General features: G+C 38.9%; 1 protein-coding gene across 7 annotated transcripts in view; it reads left to right on the forward strand.

Annotated features, from left to right (window-relative positions):
* The window catches only part of SEC16A (SEC16 homolog A, endoplasmic reticulum export factor), a 41,869-nt gene that overhangs the window by 3,291 nt on the left and 19,145 nt on the right, over positions 1-19,433 (forward strand). For all 7 annotated transcript variants that reach the window (XR_004648464.1, XR_004648463.1, XM_034793476.1 and 4 more), the window contains exons 2-10: positions 4,389-8,304; positions 9,177-9,322; positions 12,291-12,379; positions 13,483-13,618; positions 14,938-15,136; positions 16,432-16,609; positions 17,542-17,684; positions 18,855-18,916; positions 19,158-19,296. Coding sequence is in view for 5 of the 7 variants with exons in the window: in XM_034793476.1 (XP_034649367.1) it covers positions 4,468-8,304; positions 9,177-9,322; positions 12,291-12,379; positions 13,483-13,618; positions 14,938-15,136; positions 16,432-16,609; positions 17,542-17,684; positions 18,855-18,916; positions 19,158-19,296 (4,929 nt within the window). In the remaining 2 variants the exon portion in view is untranslated. The remainder of the gene's footprint in view (positions 1-4,388; positions 8,305-9,176; positions 9,323-12,290; positions 12,380-13,482; positions 13,619-14,937; positions 15,137-16,431; positions 16,610-17,541; positions 17,685-18,854; positions 18,917-19,157; positions 19,297-19,433) is intronic.

The raw sequence follows: 19,433 nt of genomic DNA on the forward strand, positions 1-19,433 counted from the left end.
AGACAGAAGTTGATCTTTCTGAAACACTCCCTATGCTGTATTTTTTTCAATAAATTGACTTGGGGCTATGTAATAATATTAGTTAATACAGAATTCAATATAGAATTAAATCCAATATCTAGTCAGACACTAGACAAAATGCAGACATAAATGTTTTATCCTTTGTGGATAATACTGAAAGTTAGATGTGGTGGTGATGTCATAACCCTCAGGACATTATTAAATTAATTAAGAACACCAAACATATCTCTTCATAAAGCATGTTGCTAAGAGGCAACAAGAAAGAGGGGGGGAGGGAAAAAAAAAAGCTACAGTCTGGTTCTTGAAATTGCATTGCAACCTGAGTTTTAATTAGTTGGCCTCTGGAAAGACAGTCACATGAGCTTTCAGTGGAATTATTTTGCACACTGAGCGATCGATTCTGTAAACATGCTAACAAATATTACTTTGAGCAATCACACTGACTATGTTGGGCCCTCAGTCTGACTTCTGAAATGTATTCATACATCTTTTAGATATTACTTTAACTCTTAAAGCTTAAGCCCAATTTTTCAGATTTTAGCTATATCTTTTTGGGGTGTTCTAATGACTTTATTTTTTTTTTATAAACAGTTTATTTTCCTTTGTTTAGGTGTTGTCTACAGGGGAAAGCTTTTTTTAGTATAACTAAAGGAGTGAATTTAAGCTGACACAGTTGTAGCAGTATAACCCCCTGTGTGGACACTCTGGCAAACTCTCCTAGTGGAGAGACAGTTTGTAACAGCAGAAGAATGTTTTGGCCAGTATAACTTACACAAGTTCCCTGAACAAAATAAGTTATACTGAGAAAAGGAGTTTGTTGTTATAAACCGCAAAAACGCTAGGGCTTTTGCCGGCATAGTGATGTCGATCGGGAGTGTGATTTTTTTTTTTTTTTTTTCACCTCCTACTCCTAACTGACATAGCTATGTTAGCAAAACTTTCAAGTGCAGAGCAGGCCCAAGAGTGGCTTTTTTTGCTTTATTTTATGTTACTTGGGGAAGAGGTTTAGGCTAAATCAAAAAAGCCACTCTTACAGTGGAGTATCAGTGTATCTATACCTGGGTAGCTATACTTTGATATAACTGGTAAAACTTTAAAAAGCAACGAAGAGTCCTGTGGCACCTTATAGACTAACAGATGTATTGGAGCATAAGCTTTCATGGGTGAATAGTCTGACGAAGTGGGTAACACGGCTACCCCTGTGATACTTGGTAAAACTTTGTTTTCGGTAACCTTTCGGGGGCTGCCATTTTTATGCAATTGTAGATTTTCTGTAGCCATTAGGTGACTAACATTTAGTAGGCCATTTTGCATTATCAACTAGTAAAACTTTGAGATGCAAGAGTTTCCACTTTAGATGGGAACACTCTAGTTGGATTAGATTTGAGATTATTGCATAGCCATCATTGTTCTCACTTATTTAAAACAAAAACAAAAAACATCTGTTAATTTTAAGTCTTGGAAAAAAGATTTTTTTTCCACATTAATATTGTTGATTAAAACTACTTGCTTTCATCACTTTAATAACCTGCACAGTTTGTGTTTTTAATCTCTTACACACCTTTTCTACTTGCTGTGTGTGATCTGTTTATTAACTTTGATCCAGAAAGGGTTGCATCTTCCTGGCTTGGGCCTCTAAAATAAGTTTGTGGTTAGAATTCTTTATTTATTCCCGAGGTCCACAAAAAAGAGAACAAGTAATTAATGAAAAGTAAGACTCTTCACTAATTTTGAATTTGTTAATTATCAGTTGTTACAAGAACACTGAAGATACTAGTATTTTGCTGTTTTGTGTGTGTTTGATAGGATATTGTTAGGAACAAAGTCCCTCTCAGAAATGTGGAAGTCAACACTTAAATTATAAAACAACTGATTTCTCTACCCAACTACATTTTCAAAAACAAGTTTTTGGGTAAATTAAAAAAATGTATAAACTGGAAATAAACATTTTGTTCACAAGAGGTTATGGTTTCCACTTGAACTATTGTCTTAGATTTCTGGTTTCCACTTTCCCATGCATTGCATGAGAACAACTAGTAAAATGAAAACAAAAAAAAATTAATAATTTTAGTGTAAAAACCTGAAAACTTAATTGTGGAAAAATAAGTATAAGGGGATGTCCAAAATAGATTCTTAGATGCATGTTTATTTTCTAAGTGTGTAGAATCAGGAGCTGCTGACTAGGCAGGGTTTCCTGGTAACATCCTGGTTGGCAGTAGTTGTGCCTTGCTGGAAAACCTTCTCCCAGATATCAAGGCAGAGAGAAATGATTACAATATTTGAAAACTCTTTGAATTGTTAGGTGTGTTTTGTAGCAACTAATGTTCCCTGACATGGATTAAGCATGCAACTGTTTTAAAAAAGAATTTTAAAGAAAAATTGAAGTTATGCTTGCAACTAACAAACCCAAGTTCAGTATTTCTATTCAAAAGCCTTGCATTAATTCAATTCTTCTGCTCCTCCTCCCCATCTCAACAAAAGATTTACATTGGCTATAAAGCAATAACTAGAACATTGTAATGGTGTGCATTGGCCCTTTGGTCCCCAAAGAGGGGGACCCCGATAGCTGACCCCCCTCCTCAATGATCCCACTTAAAGAGGGGCTGCATTACCATGACCTATGAGCTACAGTAATACAAATAATAAATAGTAATGAGATTGTATTGATTAGAAGCCAGGAGAAGTTGCCTTTGGGAGATATATAAGGGCTATCCTGCTCATTGGCTTATGTGCTTTGTGTTTTTGAAGTTTACTGATTTTAAAGCTTTACAGAATGAATGCAGCTAGAGATTTTTTGCCAAGATTATATTTTGATGAAGCTGAAACCCCAGAGAGGTTTTTGCATTTAACCCCTTCTCTAGCTGCTTAGCGCCCGACTCAGTCACAAACTTCGTTCTGTTGTAGTTTCTTAACATACAACTCTTGCTATCAAATCACAAGTTGCATAACCAGAAATTTAAAAGTGGTTTTAAATAGGTTTTAGTTATCTGATTGCCATTGACTTTGGGAGTCCTGTTGCTAAACCACTGCACAACTCTTGGTTGCCTTTTATTATGAAGGATAAACAAAAATGTATCCTATAGATGACACAACTACTCTGGATACTTTTCTCTCCATGATGCGAACTACATTAATAGCATATTTCTATTAAAGAAAGGTCCCACTGTATAGTACAGGACTAGTAGTAATGCCCCAGATCTCATATAAATCACCATGGCTTGTTTTATTTTAATTTTTTTTATGTGGTACAGTATTATAAATGGAAAAATACAAGGTCTTAACTAACTTATGAAAACTGCTATTGCACAACCCACTGAATTCTTATAACTGATACCAGTGAGTTTAAGTTGAGATGGAAAACTTCCAAAACAGTCCTATTAAAATTAACCAGAGAGCATATATATTTTGACGAACTTTACAATAGAATTTAGATTGTATTTTAAGTTTTAAATACACCTCTACCCTGATATAACGCGACCCAATATAGCACGAATTCGGATATAACGCAGTAAGATTTTTTGGCTCCTGAGAACAGCGTTATTTCGGGGTAGAGGTGTACTCTGCTTCTGGTAATGTCTCCCTTCCCTTCCTCCTTCCCCTTGCCCCAGAATGTCTTGCAGTGATAAAAGTGGAATGTGCTGAATTAATGCACATAACATTTTATGTACTTTATATGGATTTCTTTCTGAAAGTAATTTGCTTTTACTCCATTCATACAGCCCTTCCTGTGTTTAAATACAGCTCAAGCTAAAACGCGTTCTAAGAAAGTATGAGAAGCTGATAGTTTTCTTCACTGAGCGTTCTTTAATATCTTCCATTAGTGCACTACCACTAACTGGTGCTACCAGTGGTGGGAGTGCTAGTGTAGCTCAGTTGCTGATGTTTTTGCCACTATATTGTCTAATCTTGCTTAAAGCAAGTCTAGACAACGTGATGGTATAAATGTCACTGCACTAGTGCTACTGCTGTTAGTATGAGACTTTACAGAAGAGCTCAACGTCAGTGTAAACATTGCCTGGGTCCAAACTGTATTTAAAAACATTTCCCTGTGGGTTTTTTTTTTAAACATTGTTTTTAAAATGGCTTGGCTTTACTGACCAGCCAAACAGTGTTAGATGAACCTTGTGTATAAATACAATGATAAGTTCGGTGTAATGAAAACTCAATGTGTGAAATAAATATACATTCTGGAAAAATTGGCAAATATTTTATTTTTGGGAATCCTGTGTCTTCAGCAGATCACTTTCTGAAAATTCTTTCTTTTAGAGAGGAAAAAAAAAAAAAAGAATGAGATTTTTTTTTTTTTAAATGCTGAGTTTTCTTATTGTGGGATGTGAAACTAATTTGTCTTATGTTCTCCTTTACAGTGTGGGGAAAAAGGAAAACCTGTCTACAGCATTCATTGGTGGTTCTCCAAACAGCATTTGACCTTGCTAGAAATTCGTCATGCAGCCACCTCCACAGACCGTTCCAGCAGGGGTTGGTGGACCGCCGCCTCCTGCAGGAATTGCTCGGAACACGTATTGGCGAAACAGCCCATTTAGTAGACGAGCAAATGCACCAGTCTCAGGAGCAACTGCCCCGGTGCAGCCTGTGACAGACCCTTTTGCATTTGGCAGGCAAACTCCACAAGGTTCCCTGTTAGGTAATCCATCCAAAGGCAATCCCCTGGTTATGCCAGGTCCTGCTCCATCAGTGTTTCCTCGTCCAGCTGGTGTGCATTGTTCTCAATCATATGCAGGAGATAATTCTCATGGACTGCCTACATCTTTACCGACATCTGTATCTCAACCAGAAATAACTTCAAATACATTTTCTAGTGTGGTGACTCCTTCATCACCAGCACATATTATAAATAGCACTGCAGAAATGCATCAAATGCATCCAAATGCAGAACATAACTCTTCAGCACAGTCGCTTTATAATACAGGAGCAGCACATGAAAGTTCTCTCAGTGGACATCCGGCTATGGCGCATGTGGCAAACAGACCCCTAAGCAGACAAGATGTTAATAGGGATCCAAGCAACACTAGTTCAGTGCCTACAGTAGCACCATTCCTCCCTCCACCTCTTCAACAAACCCCACCTCAGTGGAGACCCATTCACGAAAACCTGCAGCCTCAAGTTCAGAACTACTGGCCCTACACTGAGCCACCTTCTCCGAATGCAGTTTATAGCGTTTCTCACTCTTCAGCTGTTATGTCCCATCTTCCTCCCCAAGCAAATCTGCATCAGGGGCATGTACATCAACATATTCCACAAAATACTGGGCAAGCACCTTTGCCCATTGGTGGTGAAAAGAATGAGATAAGCAGCTTCCCAGTTGCCAACCACCATGTGAACAGCTTTCAGCCTGAAAATATGTTTAGACAGAATATAAGAATGACTAATCCTTGGCCAAGTCAACCTTACCAAGAACAGTTTTACCCACAGCCTCTTTTACCAGACTCTGGTTTTGTTAATCCCATCACTCAAGAAAATAACCCACAAAAACAATCTCAAAATGTGTCTGAAACACCAAGTGGACATACATCCACAAATGCAGATTCAGGAACTCTCTCCATGTTTTTCAAAGGGGATGAGGCAGAAAATGAAGAAATACTTTCATCAGAAAAAAATGATCTGTCCGGTAAAGCTAACTATGATGCTTGTCAGGTAAATTCAGGGCATATGTATCACCAACCACTGCATCCTCAGCAGGCTGCAGCTAGTGTTCTCTCTCAACCACAGATTAGCACAAGCTCAGCTAATGAGGCAGTGCAAAAGGGAATGGATGTCCAATATTTTTCTAAAACTATAAGCAGCCAGCATGAGACTCAGACCAGTAAAAACTCTATGTATATTAGTGATGACAAAGCAAATGTTAGCAAAGCTCGTGAGAATGTTGGGTCGCATTATGAAAATGTTGAGAATCTGGAATGCATTCAGAATCAAGAAGTTCTGCCAAGCGAACCACAGAATATTAATCGCTCATCCCCAAGTGTAGGTTCTGATCTGTACAGATATGGGTCACTGCCAGGGCAGTTGCCTCCAAAGAACACCGTTGTGAGCCATGCGGAAAGAGGACCAAATCTAGAGGCACCCGATTCGTTACCTCATCCTGTCCGATCCGATAGTGTATCCTCAAACTACAGTAACATAAGCCACAAGAGTCTTTCTAGTTCAACAAGACCTCAAGAGCTTGTTGGTACATTTATTCAGCAAGAAAGCGGGAAGCCTGATGAGGAGTCCTCTGCCAGTTTCTTTAAGCAGATTGACTCCTCTCCTTTGGGAGGAGATTCGAGTGAGCCAAATGTCAGCAAGAATTACCATAGTAATCTGTCGCAGCCTCCAACTCCAAGTCCCCCCAAACCTACGGGAATATTTCAGACAAGTGCAAATAGTTCTTTTGAACCAGTAAGGTCCCATGGGGTTGGGGTAAAACCTGCAGAGGTTGACCAAGCGAAGATGGTGGTTGAATTAAGAGAGAACCATCCAAACCAAAAGAATACTAAGAAAAGTACAGCTATGCCAGCTGCCTCACCAGGTAATCTTGAACAGCCGCCAGATAACCTGGAAACTATTTTCATGCCCCAAATACATCCGTTGCCTCTTACAGTCACTGGTGAACCTGGAAACATGTTGCAGCCTGCTAGTGGACCTGTTGTGGAAAACATACAATCGGTACCTGAGAAAAGACCCTCAACAAGAGCACAGGGAGCAACTAAAAAGTGTGAGAGTCCAGCAACAACTCTCTGGGCTCACAATGAGTTACCTAACTTTGGGGGCAATGTTCTTCTAGCCCCTGCTGCTCCTGCAGTGTATGTACCTGCCAAACAGACAGTGGAAATTATTCAACCGCCTGAAGAAGGGCTGTCTAGTCAGCAGCCAAATAAACCAGAGTGTGTTCCTGTGCAACCATCCCAGCATGGAAATGCATCTTCTGAAAACCTTGAGAATCCTCCCAAAATGGGGGAAGAGGAGGCACTTCAGTCTCAGGCAAGTTCAGGTTATGCAAGTTTGTTGTCTTCTCCACCCACGGAGTCTCTGCAAAATCACCCTATCTTGATTGCCCAGCCTAATCAAAGCTATAATTTGGCTCAGCCAATTAATTTTTCTCTTTCTTTATGTAATCAGCTAACCAGGAATGAAAATCATGTTTCACTGAAAGATCCTGGAGTTGAAGATAAACCTGTAACAGGACTCCAAGCTCCACATGCTGGTGGGATCCTCTCTGGGGAAAATGTGCCACTGTCTGTGATGCAGGTTGGATCTTCAGTTAATACACCTCCATCTTCTAATCTGTCACATTCTAATTTATTACAAAGCCCTGTTAATTCTTCAGAAATCACCTCAAATCAATCCACAAATTTGTTGATGCAACCTCCATCTCAGACTCCAATTAATTTGGCTCCAGAAGGTAAAAAGAATGTTAATTCAGAAGGTTGTCTGCCTGAATTTGCTAGTAAACCAGGATCTAACTCAGCTGTTTCTCCTGGGACAAATCTCCCCAGTGGAAGTGCAAGTGTGTTGTTAGTCCCACCAGTGAATACCATGGTGCCTAATAATAATTCTACAAATGACTCCCATAGTCATGAAGAAACTTCTGGAGCACTCGATTTTACAGTAACACGGACACTGGACAAAAGCAAGACCAGTAATCCTGTACAGATGCATAATCCATTACTTTCTTGTGGTCCAATATTTCCTCAGCAACCAGTCAATCATGCTAGCCAGGTGGGGCCAGACACACATGACAAACAACATTTCTATCAACAGGTAACAAAAGATGTGCAGCTTCAGGCTCCATCAGACAGAGCCACACAGGGGGCATTGCTTTCTCAGCAACAAAAGCAAGCTGCTCAAATGCCACAAACAGTACCTTCTGGGCAGTCCTTGGTTCCTTCAAATTATCAGATGGCTTCAGGAATTAAACCTACCCAAGCACCACAGCGACAAGAGAATCAGGTGCCAACTAATAGGTATTATCCAGCGGGTCCCCCAGAGGGTAGTTCAACACAACCACCAACAAGCTATAGTCAAACAAGTCCTGATAAACAACCATTTTCTGGTCAGTCATTGAGTGCTCCAACTTCATCAGCATCTGTTACCACCAGTCATCCAGCCATGCCAACCATGCAACAAGACCAGAATCCACCACCTTCTCAGACTCCTCAGGATGCCTGTGGGCCACCACAAAACCCCTACTACTATTACAGACATCCTTATGATGCTTATCAGACTCCATATCCACAGCCTTACCCTCCCCTGGATCCTAGAACGGCAGCTCATCTCTATTACCAGGTAGAGCAGGAACTTTTTTCTCTTCTTTCATAATTGTATTGATGTATTTAGTAACTTCATTATGATGCAAAGACAAAAAGAAGTGTTTGAAGTGATCAAGAATATAGCATTTATCTTGAAAGATTCACTTTATATTTCATTATAGAGAGAAATCACAATGTCTAACATAATGCAAGAACTCAACAAAACTGTAGGTAATGGGAAAACTTTTGGAAGGATTTTTTGGTAACGTTTTCATTACTAACTGGCAGCTTTAAAGCTAACAAACATGATGCATATCTGATGTCAGAAAGCAGAATCAAAATTCATAGAAAAATCAATTTACAATCAGGAGTGTGAAAACCCAAACGTATAAAGACAGAACTGAAATGGTGGATAAATTATAAACAGATTTAAGATAGGAAATGAGTATTAATACTGTTAGCAGTCACTGTTACTCCTGGAAGTTATCGGAACACTGTTTTCTTGGTCTGTGTGAAAAAGATGGTGGTTTCAACTTTGTCCTAGTGGGACGGATGTCCAAATCCTAAAAATGCCCTACCTCCCAGGTGGGACTATTGACAATTTCAGAAGTATTTTCTTAAATTGGGTTTTAAGGCACCTTGACAGGCAACAGTGTAGCCATCTGTATCCTTTGTGGCAAGATAATGTACTTCAGTATCCATGGCTGTCAATACAGCATCTTTCGTGGGTGCTAATTTCAGATTTTTAAGGTGGTGGGGAGAGGAAGAAGGGAAATTGAGTGGTCAGAAGGGGTTAGCCATAGCAAAATGTGTGTGTGTGTGGGGGGGTGTTTGGTTTTTTTTATTCTATGTCAGATTTTCAAACAATTTAACTTACTAGTTGGTAATATATAAACCTCTCTTCTCGAGGATGATGTCTATGGACAATATGGTCCCCGCTACCAGCACTATGATAGAAGCAATGCTGCCTATGTGGAGCCTGGTGGTTATCGATATGGTGAGCCTGAGCGTCCTAGTTCCAGAGCTAGTCAGTGCTCTGATCGACCTCCTTCTAGGTATGTAATTATGGGACTATGCAAAGGTTTAGTGTGTCCTGATGGATTACATTTAATTATGCATAATGAACTTTTATCTTGTGTAGTTCACAGTATGGGACCTAGATGGTGGAAATGAGTCTGTCAATATTGACAAACCATTCTACAATTTAAATTATACATGCTATTAAACACATAATCCAAAAGTATGAATTGCTGATTGTTTGCTGCTTTTAGAGGTGAGGGAACACAATGCCATGTATAAAATGACAATGATAGGAATGCGGTCATCTCCTTACTGCTCCTTAAGCTTTCCTTCATGTCCATTTGTAGGCTGTCATTACTGTCTTCCCATTAGAGGGGGCTCAACAGTAGATTCAGTCCTGATATTACCTATTTTTCGTCTGTCCACTGAGAGAGCAGTGCAGGTTACAGCCTCTTATTAGAGTTTAAGAGTAACATTTACAAAGCTGTGTGTAAGGGCTGGTCCACACTAACCCCCCACTTCCAACTAAGATACGCAACTTCAGCTACGTGAATAACGTAGCTGAAGTCGAAGTATCTTAGTTGGAACTTACTGCGGGTCCACACGCAGCAGGCAGGCTCCCCCGTCGACTCCGCGTACTCCTCTCGCGGAGCAGGAGTACCGGCGTCGATGGCAAGCACTTCTGGGAGCGATCCAGGATCGATTTATCGCATCTAGACAAGATGCGATAAATCAATCCCAGAAGATCGATTGCTTACCGCCGGACCCGGGGGTAAGTATAGATGTACCTAAGAGGGAAATTCTCCAAGCCTGTTATCAAATGGCATTTCTGCATGTACCTCCTGGGATTTGCTTTTGAAAACATACCAGTACATGTTGCCTATTGAGAGACAGATTTTTGTTCTCAGATGGGAGAGAGGATGTGAGTCAGATGAAAAAGTCCACAATTCTGCATCAGGTCAACTTTTCCACTGATGACCTTCACTGTGGTGATGTTAAGCTCTATCCAATTAACTAATAAAATAGCTTAGAGTTGTGGAACGGGATGTGGCAAAACAAGCTTGAAGTAAGGGAATGAATTGAAATTACTAATGTCAATCAAGAAGCAGCCAGTTTCCTTTTTCAAAGGTAACTAATTTATAGTGAATATTACATGAGTGATTTGTATGACTTTTTCATCTATCATAAGATATTGCTGTAGCAACAACATGTAAATTAGAAGTCGACAGGCTTTGAGAGAATGGATTGTCCTCTGGAAAGCATGAACCTCCCACCAGTTGCCATCAGCTATATTTTCAGTAATTCTGCTATGGAACCTCCTTTACCTGGAATAATACGTATTGACAGCCTCTCAAAGGGAATGGAGGAAGTTATGGGTTTAAGGAGCAGTACAAACAGCTGCAATAGTCTTGTGCACATCTGAACCTCCAAAAACATAGTGAGAATTTGTGGTGAGTTGAGTTAATGGGATTGCTTTCTCTTGATAGCACTGTTCTCAGTGCACATCATCGCTCTTACAGATAGTATTTCAAAGCTCCTTGGAATCACAGCCTTGTAAAATTATTCTTGCCCTCTCGCTGTAAATATCTTTAAAAGAGATGAATAAAATTTAGTCTCTTTATCGTAATAGAGAGCAGACAAGTAGATATTTGGGTTGATAAATTTTCCTGACCATTTGTGCAATTACACAACTTTACTGTTCCTTCTGTCTAAATGTTTGTAATGCTTTTATAAAATTCATATCTACCCTGCTAAGACTGAGCAAAAATAAATAATTTTTTTTATTTTTAACCAAAATAACAGATTTCTTCTATTAAAAATCAGTGTTTTATTGCACAATCCTTGACTTAACTCATGGTCCTGGCTCACAATGGTAGGTTAAGTATTAGGGGGTACTGATACTTAACCTACTCAGGGGGTAATGGTAGGTTAAAATTTTCAAAAGACACAAATGGGAATTGGTTGCCTTAGCTGCCTTTTGAAAATCTTTCCCAAAGTAGTCCAGGTTGACAAAATCTTATCAGATCAAATTCACTCCTGCAAAAGTGGATGCTCTCTTTACAAGCTTCCCACTCACTGCTATGCTGCTTGCACCTCTCTTCACCTATTCAGACACTCACTGAGGGCAGGTCTTCACTACGGGGAGGGAGGGGTCGATTTAAGATACGCAAATTCAGCTACGCGAATAGCGTAGCTGAATTCGACATATCGGAGCCGACTTACCCCGCTGTGAGGACGGCGGCAAAATCAACCTCCGCAGCTCCCCATCGACGGCGCTTACTCCCACCTCCGCTGGTGGAGTAAGAGCGTCGATTTGGGGATCGATTGTCGCGTCCCGATGCGACGCGATAATCCGATCCCCGAGAGATCGATTTCTACCCGCCGATTCAGGCGGGTAGTGTAGACCTAGCCTTAGTGTACACTACCAATTATGTGATGGGTTTGGGGTGTAAACAAAGACTTTCAGATTCATTTAATTGGCGGCATTGGTTGTTAAAAAATTAATCCTGCAGAAATGGAAAAGTCGATCCCCACCAAACATTTGTGCCTGGTTCAATAATATGGCTGACCTCGCATGAGTGGCTCTAGAGCTGAGAATAGTTATCTCAATACCTAGTTAGCTATACTGGCAGCCTCAGTAGAGAAGCCAGTAAGAATGCCAGTTGTAGTAATGGCTTTTGTGATGTGTTGAATTGTCCATAAGTGACTGGACTGACCACCAGATCTGTTCACAAGCCACTTAAGCTATTGTACGGTAACACCTTTCAGTCGCTGATGGTATGGAATGATTTGAATTAATGATCTGGTATATAGGCTCTAGTTCCCTGAATCTTCCACTTCCTGTAAATGCAATTTTTTAAAAAAACTATAACACTCAATATTCTGTTGTGATAGTGAATATAACCATCATCAGCTGTGTGTATCCTCTAACAACTTTAAGAATAGTCACTATGCCTCTTTTAATCATGGTATTTTATCTCCCGTATTTTTTTCCTCTTTCAGACAGGGGTATACCGAAGATTATTATAATCCGAAAAGTGGTTGGAATGATTACTATGCAGACTACTATGCAAACCCATATAATTATGGAGGTACAGTTGGACAATGAATTCTAAATTTTTCTGAGTTTAGTTGGTTCACAAAAAAACATGGGAAGTGTAATAAAATTAACATCAGAGAACTGTTATAAAACTAAATTTGTTGTCTTTTCCTGAAATAGTGATATTGTCATATTTTCCACAGCTAATGAGAATAAAGCTTTCAGTTTGTGGAAAACTGATCCTCCTGCATTGCAGTTGTCCTTAATGCTTTGCTGTCATCTCTATATCCTTGGTTCAGTAGGAGGAAAAAGCAGAGAATTAAGTTTGAATTCATTGTTTTGATTCCCTATTTGACAATGAGGAAAATGGTCAAACTTTTCTTTTGCCTTAATTTATCACGGTAAAATTATATGGTGGCACATGTATGGGATTGCTTGCTATAGAGTACAATATATATCACTGTGCCCACTTGTGCCTGAACACATGCATTGTGGACAAATTCTTAATCACTGGAAAACTAGTTAATGATCAGAACATAAATTGACTCTACCTCAAACTGTAGCGCTCTGCACAAATAATATGCCCCACAGTCACCCCTGGGGTAACAGTGTTCTGGAGAGCAGCACTTGAATTCTATCAGACCAATGGGCATAGGGGGTTCTCGCCTCCAAACTCCAGGATTTTATATTGAGAGTTTCCATATTTTCTTGTAGAAATAATTTTGAAATACCTCATAGTAATTTAGATGAAAAGATCTATTAGATTGCAGAGACCATCCCTTTGAAAGAGTACAGTATAGTATCCAGATAATGTACATAACAGTAATCTGATAACTAACTTGGGTGTAACCAAATTTATCACAGGGACATGAAATTGATATACAGCCTTTTTGCTTATAGTTCAACAGTTCAGTCTATAACTTTTATTTGATCTCATCTGGTTATGGCAAAATGTATGAGTATACATATTTCTAATAAAATTAGTATCTCAACTTTGTTTTGAAAGCTTTTTTTTTTTAATTGGATTTGTACCGTAGTTATCTCAGATGTTAACAAAACATAGGTGTATGCATTTCAGGAGGGAACAAATAGAGAAGTTCTGTGAGCAACTTACTGGGCAAAGATTTTAGATTAAACCCATTCTTTTCTTTAAAGATCCAAGTCGCTGGGAACGTTATCCATCAGCATATGACTCCAGATATAGAGATCCCAGAAGTTATGACCAGAGATACTGGTATGACACTGAACAGAATCTGTACCAAAAGAGAGAGGCATATCCATATGATAACAGGTTTGTAAGCCATGCCCTTTATTTGCAGGCTTTGAGAGCTGGCTCTTTAGTGTAATTTATTGAAACTTTTGATTATCCAGAAAGCTTCAGAGTTACAAGTTATTCTGTAAAAGTTCTGGGCAGCATTTTTTTTAATTCATTTTGAGGGAAAGTGTCTTACTCTAGGTAGGCAAATCTATTGCATGACCGACTATGAAAATGTTTGAGGTATAAAACAGGATTTTTTTGAAGTGTTCTTTATCAGTCTGCATGTTTTCTTTATGGCGAGGAGAATTGTTATGGAAATTGGGGTACATTAGATAAACCAGCTTTGAGAGAATGATTTTAGGAAAAATAGAACTTGCTTTGTAACTAGCTTTTTAAATGACTTAATACAAAGTCTAAACAGAAATCGAAGTAGGAAAATGTTCTTCTTCAAATTTTCTGTGTTAGATGGATTCAGAATGGGATATTGGTCTTAATTTTGAATAGCCTAGATTTTTGCGATTAGTCTCTAACATAAGAACATAAGAGAGGCCGTACCGGGTCAGACCAAAGGTCCATCTAGCCCAGTATCCTGTCTACCGACAGTGGCCAATGCCAGGTACCCCAGAGGGAGTGAACCTAACAGGCAATGATCAAGTGATCTCTCTCCTGCCATCCATCTCCACCCTCTGACAGACAGACAGGCTAGGGACACCATTCCTTACCCGTCCTGGCAAATAGCCATTAATGGACTTAACCACCATGAATTTATCCAGTTCTCTTTTAAACTCTGTTATAGTTCTAGCCTTCACAACCTCTTCAGGTAAGGAATTCCACAAGTTGACTGTGCGCTGCGTGAAGAAGAACTTCCTTTTATTTGTTTTAAACCTGCTGCCTATTAATTTCATTTGATGACCCCTAAACAACATTTCAAGTTGAAAGGGATACTGTCAGGGTAAAATCATGTCTTTTTAAAAACTGATTTTCATACTTTTGCTACTAACACATGATTACTAAAAAATTTAAACTCTTTACTCCATCATTTGTTTATTTTTTGCACTTCATTTTGGACAGTGAACACAAGATTAGTCAATTTCACTTTCTGGTTCTCAGGTACTTGCTATAAAGCTGGGTTTAAATCACAGCTAGAAAATATTTTCAAGGGAAAAAATAACTGAAGATATTTCTATTAAATCAGGTTTTGGACTGTCTACAAAACCTAAATCTGAGGACTAGTTTGTGACATGGTTTCTTTAAACAGTACTCTCTAGTTAATGGACACAAATATCCACTGAAGTTAGTTCTTCCCAGAATACAGGTTCTTATCTTTATTTTCATATATCATTGCTCTTTAGACAGGACCGATATGAAGATCACTGGCGATATGATCCTCGCTTTGCTGGAAGCTTCGATGATGAAACTGAGCCTCACAGAGACCCTTATGGTGATGAATTTGACAGACGAAGTGTCCACAGTGAACATTCTGCCCATAGCCTCCGTAGTTCCCACAGTGTTCGTAGCCATCAGAGCAGCTTCAGTTCTCGCTCTCAGCAAGTGAGTTTCATATGAGTGCATCATGTGTTTGACTTTGTTCTGTTAACCCGCTTGATGTTAGGACTGGGGTTACCTGACAATCTCTTGGATCAAATCTCTAGAAGCTAGTGGAAGATCATAAACATACAAAAGTTAGTTATTTCGGTTCTTAGCTTGGGTTATAGAGGCATATTTTGAAAGTTCATATTCAGCAACTAGAGACTGAACATTGTGCTACAGTGTTTGCTTGATTTTAAAATATTTATTTGATAGTTCTTAGAGTCTTTGATTAGAACTGGGGCTCACGTTGTGCTTGGTGCTACATAAGAATATAGGAAGAAATGGTCTCTTTGGCTAATACAATTCACTGGGTATGGGGGGAGCATTGCTACATTTTACTATAGTTGAGAATGTGCCCACGTTTCTATTTTTAGATGTCCTGTTCCTCCCAAATCACAAGCATAAAAACTAATGCTGGGCTGAAACTTGGAATACATTTAAAGAGTTGAGGCTGTTGAATTGATATATAGAACAGTCTTCTACTGTAAGGTTTTTAAAAAATAAAGAAATTACTCTTCTACTGTACAAATGCACAGATAATTCCATGAAACATTCTAACTGGTAGATGATTCTTGTATACTGTTAGTAGAGTTTGCATTTGCATTATCTGTAGTCTCATATGTTAACCTTCCAGAAATCCAGATGTTGTTTTAAATTTAGTCATCCATTTGGAACCCAAATGTTTCATTGATATTGGACATGGAGAATTGGAGGCTATCCAGGCATTTGTACCGAGTATCCATATTCAATCAAGTCAGATTTTCTCTTATGTCCGGAGAGGCACTAAGAAAAGGTTGTGGGGTCATTCTGATCTTGGCTGAGCTGCGGATGAAGCCACACTCCAGTCTGCAGATCATTCTATGAATTTTTATTCTTGGCAAAATGCACACGCAAATAATCATTTAAAAAAGGAGGGGGAGGAGTCGGTAGAGAGAGAAGTAAACCCACAAGTGCAGTCTGAGATGAGCAAATCAAATTGTAAGAGGGGACCATAGGGAAGTAGAGCATTAAAACAGACGACAAACTATTGTGGCTCAAGTCCATTATACCACTTGATTCATTGTGCAGCTTTCATAAAGCCAGTGAAAGTCCTGTGCAACTTACTATATTAAAATACTTATAAGGAGCCCGTATAGCTGCTAAGTGGGAGATGAAAAGCTTCTCAGTCCTGCTTGCCACATTATTCAGCCCATGTGATTCTTTCCCCGCCTGCTATTCTGTCTTTAATGCAACAATTACTAATATGTTCTATTCAGAGCCAGGTTTATAGAAGCAACCATGATCTGACAGCTAATGCATATGAAACCACCACCCAGCCCGTCTCGCTTCACACAGATTATCCATACGGCGGATACCCTGCTAACTTTGATGGTCAACAGCCTTTTACAGATTATGGCTACTCAGCTGAAACTGGATGGCCACCTGTAGAACAAGGTATTTGCAGAAACATGGGGGACGGTTGGGTTGAGAGGATAGTTAACAATTCTTTGCTTCTGTGCCTTTCATTCAACTTTAAAATGCTTTACAAACATTTATTGAACCTATTGGTAGTAAAGACACCTGTGTTCATAATAGATATTGAACTGATAACAGTAGAATGTAATATTCCCTATTTGTAGAGTCATAGATATGAGCTATACCTAAGGTAAGTTTTGTTAACTGTGAGGATAGTCCCTTGCTTGTTCCATCTTGGGTTGTCACTGAACAGTTCCATTATTTTATGGCCAGATATTAATTGCTACGGTTATGTATTAAGTACGGCACACTTATTTTGCATTTGTGGTGTTTGCTGTAGAACCATGTGTATATAACGGGATGCTGTAAAACTCTCTTGAATCCAAGCATGCTTTGAATTCAGTCTACTCTTAATTCTTGGAGAATCTTTAAAATAAACGTAACTTAGAAACAATTCTGTTTATATAAGCCTTTGATTTTTCTATTAACCTTGCTTCTTGCAGTTAAACAGTAGTGTTTCTAAAAAGAGACTTTTTCATATAAAGTATCAGTAGTTTTTAAAGAAAATATTTGTCAGAAGTCCTCTAAAACATAGAAATGTACTGGGGATTGATAAGCAATAAGTCACTTATGGGAAAAATAATGCATTTAAATAAAACAATGTTCAAGTTCTCGGTACAGAACTTTTTCTTATTTCAAATTTCTGAGAGGTCTGCTCTCAGTTCTGTCTTTCATTTGATAGGACAAGTATAGCTATTAACTTGCTGAAGATAGTGTTTAGCCAACTTCAATAACTAGTTTGTTTCATGTCTGCTTTGATTGTGATAAGAACTATATAGAAAACTAAATAAAACGTAAATAACTAAGTAACTAATTGAATCACTTGATTTTGATGTTTCTCTCTACTGTAGTCCCATCAAGACCCTCGACACCTGAGAAATTTTTAGTGCCTCATATCTGTGCAAGGTTTGGACCTGGGGGCCATCTGACAAAAGTGTTGCCAAACCTGCCTTCAGAAGGACAGCCAGCTTTGGTTGAGATACACAGTATGGAGGTAAAGCAAAAGTATACCAGGAATACAAATGTGTTTGTTTATAATATCTTGTTTTTTTTCTAAAGGGAAAATAGGGCACTTCAGTTGTGTTATGGCTTTCTGTTGTATGTGCGTTTAGTTTATAGAAAAACAAATGTTGATTCTTTGCTTCTGTAAGTTTCCTTATGTTTTCACTTTTGATTTCTCCTGCAAGCCCTTAGTGTAGAATAGCTATCTCCTTTTCTCACTGTGGCATTTGATTCCTTAAAAAAGGATTTCCAAGTCCTAGGAAGGTTGGGGTCTTGATTTTTTGTGTGCATGCAGCCATTGAGTGAGACATGAGCATTTGTCCCTTTCTCTGCTGACTATGACAGTGATGGTTTGCTATCTTAGTGTATGGCTACACAGCCTGTGGCAGTGAATCTCTGAGCCCGGGTTGTCAGATTCAGGCTCTCAGGGCTTGTGCTACCATGCTAAAAAAGCTGTGTAGACATTGCCCTTAGGTTTTCGAGCTCCAGCCCGAGCCACACCGTCTACACGGTTATTTTTAATGCAGTAGCTCAAGCAGGAGTCAGTTGACCCAGGTTCGGAGGCTCTCTGTGTAGACGTAGGAGATTAAGTACCTTGTGTGTATTTCCCTTTCTCTTGTGACTCCACCAGTGGGCCAAAGGAATACAAAGTTTTTGGTCACCAGAAAGATGTGGACAGATGGCAGAGAGTTCAGAGAAGAGTGACAAGTGAGTTGCAGGATCTGATTTATGGGGACAGAGTAGAATGTGGCCAACATGACCAAGATAGAACACAATTATCTACAAGTATTTGAATGGTGTACACAGCAAGGAGACAGAGGAATTATTTAGAATGTCACAAGGAGATATGAAAAAGAAAATATAGGCTTAATACCAGGATAAAGTTCCCATGAGATCTTCCACTGTGGAATAATTTCTCATGGAAAGTAATTAAAACATTTAAACTGGATTGGACAGGGCCCTAACAAACATACTATAGGGAACACAGCTGTTCAAGAGTGGTAGACTACATGACACCATAGGTTATGTATAGCTTTTATTTATTTTATTTTATTTTATTGATACACTGTTAGGTACAAAATGAATTATTGTATAAATGGTGGAATTTATAGATGTAAGAGCTAATCATCATGCTTTTATGGTTTTGTATCTTTTTTTTTAGACTATGTTGCAACATATGCCAGAACAAGAAGAGATGAGAGCCTTTCCGGGCCCTCTTGCTAAGTATGTTATGGATTTCATAAGCTGTTTTAAAATTTTCTCGGGCTTAATTTTTCCTTGTAATTTTGCATGGCTACAAATAAACTTAAACGGGTTTGATCAGATATCTTATCTATATTTCACAAGCCTAAATTTTACTGGAGGTTTGACTTTGCTCTGTTCTACATACTACTTATTGTGATGATGATGTCTGGCACTTCATACTGATTCTTTGTTTCATTGCATACTTTTCTTCCTCTTCCAGAGATGATACCCATAAAGTGGATGTCATTAATTTTGCACAAAACAAAGCCACACAGTGCTTTCAGAATGAAAATCTAATTGACAAAGAGTCTGCAAGCCTGCTTTGGGATTTTATTGTATTGTTGTGCAGACAGAATGGGGTATGTCGTATTTCTTAAATCTTTGTAAGCTTTCTCTTGAAGGTCAGTTTTCAGAGCCTTTGTCTTTAGGGTTTAGATAAGAACCTTAAGATATAGCAGCTCCGTTTATGTGAAGGCAGCAAGAGTACGTAAGGTGT

Source organism: Trachemys scripta, chromosome 17 (genome assembly GCF_013100865.1).
Source record: "Trachemys scripta elegans isolate TJP31775 chromosome 17, CAS_Tse_1.0, whole genome shotgun sequence".
NCBI lineage: Eukaryota > Metazoa > Chordata > Testudines > Emydidae > Trachemys > Trachemys scripta.